This window comes from Micromesistius poutassou, assembly GCF_964030765.1.
Source record: "Micromesistius poutassou genome assembly, contig: SCAFFOLD_1504, whole genome shotgun sequence".
In the NCBI taxonomy this organism is placed as follows: domain Eukaryota; kingdom Metazoa; phylum Chordata; class Actinopteri; order Gadiformes; family Gadidae; genus Micromesistius; species Micromesistius poutassou.
In genome coordinates this window covers 10,001-12,906 of record NW_028178885.1, presented here as the reverse complement: position 1 = coordinate 12,906, position 2,906 = coordinate 10,001, and the positions used below count along the sequence as shown (strand labels likewise).

Below are 2,906 nucleotides of genomic sequence, written 5' to 3'. Positions count from 1 at the left end.
TAACCATCACTAGGTTAACCCATTCCCCGTATACACTAACCATCACTAGGTTAACCCATTCCCCGTATAGACTAACCATCACTAGGTTAACCCGTTCCCCGTATACACTAACCGTCACTAGGTTAACCCGTTCCCCGTACACAACAAAGTACTGTTTTAAGTGCAGTGTAGAGGCTATTCACAGACAGTTTGTTTCAAGGTGAGAGCGGCATTGCGAAATCCATGCGTGTCAAATATGATTCTAACCATTTCATAATCGCAATACACTGAACCAGAGCATGGAATGGGCTACGTTGTCCACCTGGATAGTCGTGCCCTTTGGACAGACACGACAAAGTAAAGCCTTTATTGTGTGGGGAAACATTAACATTATAGCGTTGAGTGAATTAACCATTACGTGAATTAAATTACGCGTTCCTCTGGGTTTGAAACATCGTCGGAAAAACAATTTGGATTATTTTTCCACCAAACAAAAAAAAAAACACACACAACCTATTTAAACATTGAGCGCATTGGGATGTCTGAACGCGAAACGTCATCCTACATATTTAATCACCTATTTAATCCCCCGCTCCACATCCACTCCGTCGGTAACCGACGGGTCGACCCTTTTAAGGTCATTCCGGTGGCAGTGCGCAACACGTGGCGGGTCACGAAGCCGCCAAAACCAACAACAACAACAACAAGGAGAAGGGAAGCGGCGTTCACCTGATCTGGCGTCTCGGGGTCACCTTAGGGCGCGCGACCGAAACGCGCGCATGAGTGGCGCATGAGTGGCGCGTGTGTGCGCGCGTATGCGTGTGTGTGTGTGTGTGTGTGTGTGTGTGTGTGTGTGTGTGTCACCTTGTTGCCGGCAGCGGGAACTCCTGGGCACTGCGCGCGCGCGCGCGCGCGCACTCACGCGCACTCACGCGCTCCGGTCCACATTCCATCACCCCGCGCCTCGCGCCTCGCTTTCCCCGCCGGCGCCAAAAAAATCAGATGCCGTGGTCGCAGTCCACGTCACGGCAGATGTACCAGAGGATGACGTAGAGGATGAGGAGGATGGCGAAGATGAAGAGCGCCACGAGGACCGCCTTGCACAGCGGCGAGATGAGCGCGTGCATCTCTCCTCCCCGCTGCTGCCGCTGCTGCTGCTGCGGCGCATGCATGCAGCCCCCCGGCACGCGACGCGACGGGGAGGGGAGAGGAGGGGGGGAGGGGAAGGGAGGGGGGGGGGAGAGCAGTTGTGGTTGGGTGTCTTTCCCGCGCGCTCGCTCGCGCTCTCTCTGTTAGTCTCTCTCTCTCTCTCTCTCTCTCTCTCTCTCTCTCTCTCTCTCTCTCTCTCTCTCTCTCTCTCTCTCTCTCTCTCTCTCTCTCTCTCTCTCTCTCTCTCTCTCTCATCAACAGGTTATGACGCGAATGATCCTCTTCTCATTCATCACACGCACACACACACGCGCGCACGCACACACGCACGCGCATACACAGTCGCGTGCTGTCGTTTCATGACCTTGTGTGTGTGTGTGTGTGTGTGTGTGTGTGTAGTGACCACATGATCTCCTGAATCGATGAAATTATCAATAAGTTAAATAAAATAGATCTCTGTCTCTCTCTCTCTCTGTCTGTCTCTCTCTCTCTGTCTGTCGCTGTCTCTCTCTCTCTCTCTCTCTCTCTCTCTCGCTGTCTCTGTGTGTGTGTGTGTGTGTGTGTGTGTGTGTGTGTGTGTGTGTGTGTGTGTGTGTGTGTGTGTCTCTCTCTCTGTCTGTCGCTGTCTCTCTCTCTCTCTCTCTCCCCCCCCTCTCTCTTTCTCTCTCCCTCCATCTCTCTCTCTCCTCCCCCCTCTCTCTCTTTCTCTCTCCCTCCATCTCCCTCTCTCTCTCCATCTCTCCCTCTCTCTCTCTCTCTCCCTCTCTCTCTCTCTCTCTCTCCATCTCTCTCCCTCTCTCACTCCATCTCTCTCTCTCTCAATTAAGGCTACGTTAATTGAGAGGTGAGGAGCTGACCCGCTTCGCCTCTGCTGTAGCCTACTGCTGCGAGTGGGGGAAAAAACGTGTTGCGCGCGCCGCGTTCGACGCTAGAGGGCGCCAGAGTTCCGCCCCTTTTTTCCCCCACACCTCTTTAATCGCGTCCTCCTCGCTTCAACTTAAGTAAACTTAGTTAGTTTAAACGTAGTTCTCGTGTGTAGGCTAACGTGAGTTTGTCTCTCGGGCCGCCACGTGGTAGCCCACGTCACACACGGCACCTATGACACCTTCGGGTGAAAGTTGGGTAAACTTTGAAGTCGGCACTTAGTCAGCGATAAGAGGGGCGCTGCTTTGCTTCAACCACACCCAAATACGTCTCTCTCGGTTGGCAGTAACGAGGAGGCTAGGCTAGGGAGCCCGGATCGTTACGTTATCCCGGTCTACCACTAAGAAGCTTCCGGTTGTGCTTATCCCAATGAGCTGTGGTCAGTCAACAAACAGCACCCGGAGCTAAAGGAAGATAAACAAATAAAGACACGGCTAAAATACAACAGAGGTTTTTTTTTTTTTAGGAAGATGAATCCAAAAATATCTAACAGACACAGATACCGCCTTACCGGAAGTCCCGCCCTCTTGCCCATAACGCTCATTGGGTGCATCGCCGCTCCGACAGTGAGTGAGTGAAAACGCCCAGGTCGGATCGCGTAACCAGACACCGAGCGCGCAGCTCTGCCCTCAGTCAGAGAAAAAGTCGAGCCACACTGCCACCCAACCGACCATTGTGACGGATGATACGACCCACATAACCCGCAAGAACTCTTTCCTCCGAGGGCTTTTCGTTCGTTACTCCGACACAGTTTTGCAAAACAAAACAAAACTTTTCAAAAACTTTGGCCACCATGAAGTTTTGTCTGTGGATCGCGGCTCTTCTGCTGGTCGTCGTGGGCACCAACGCAGGTA

General features: G+C 52.7%; 1 protein-coding gene across 1 annotated transcript in view; it reads left to right on the top strand.

Annotated features, from left to right (window-relative positions):
- Positions 1-2,683: 2,683 nt before the first annotated feature.
- LOC311373295 (uncharacterized protein) overlaps positions 2,684-2,906 on the top strand; it is a gene marked incomplete at its 3' end in the record, with an annotated part of 9,330 nt that continues 9,107 nt past the window's right edge. Inside the window, exon 1 of the mRNA XM_084490085.1 lies at positions 2,684-2,903. Coding sequence (XP_084346211.1) covers positions 2,846-2,903 — 58 coding nt within the window. The remainder of the gene's footprint in view (positions 2,904-2,906) is intronic.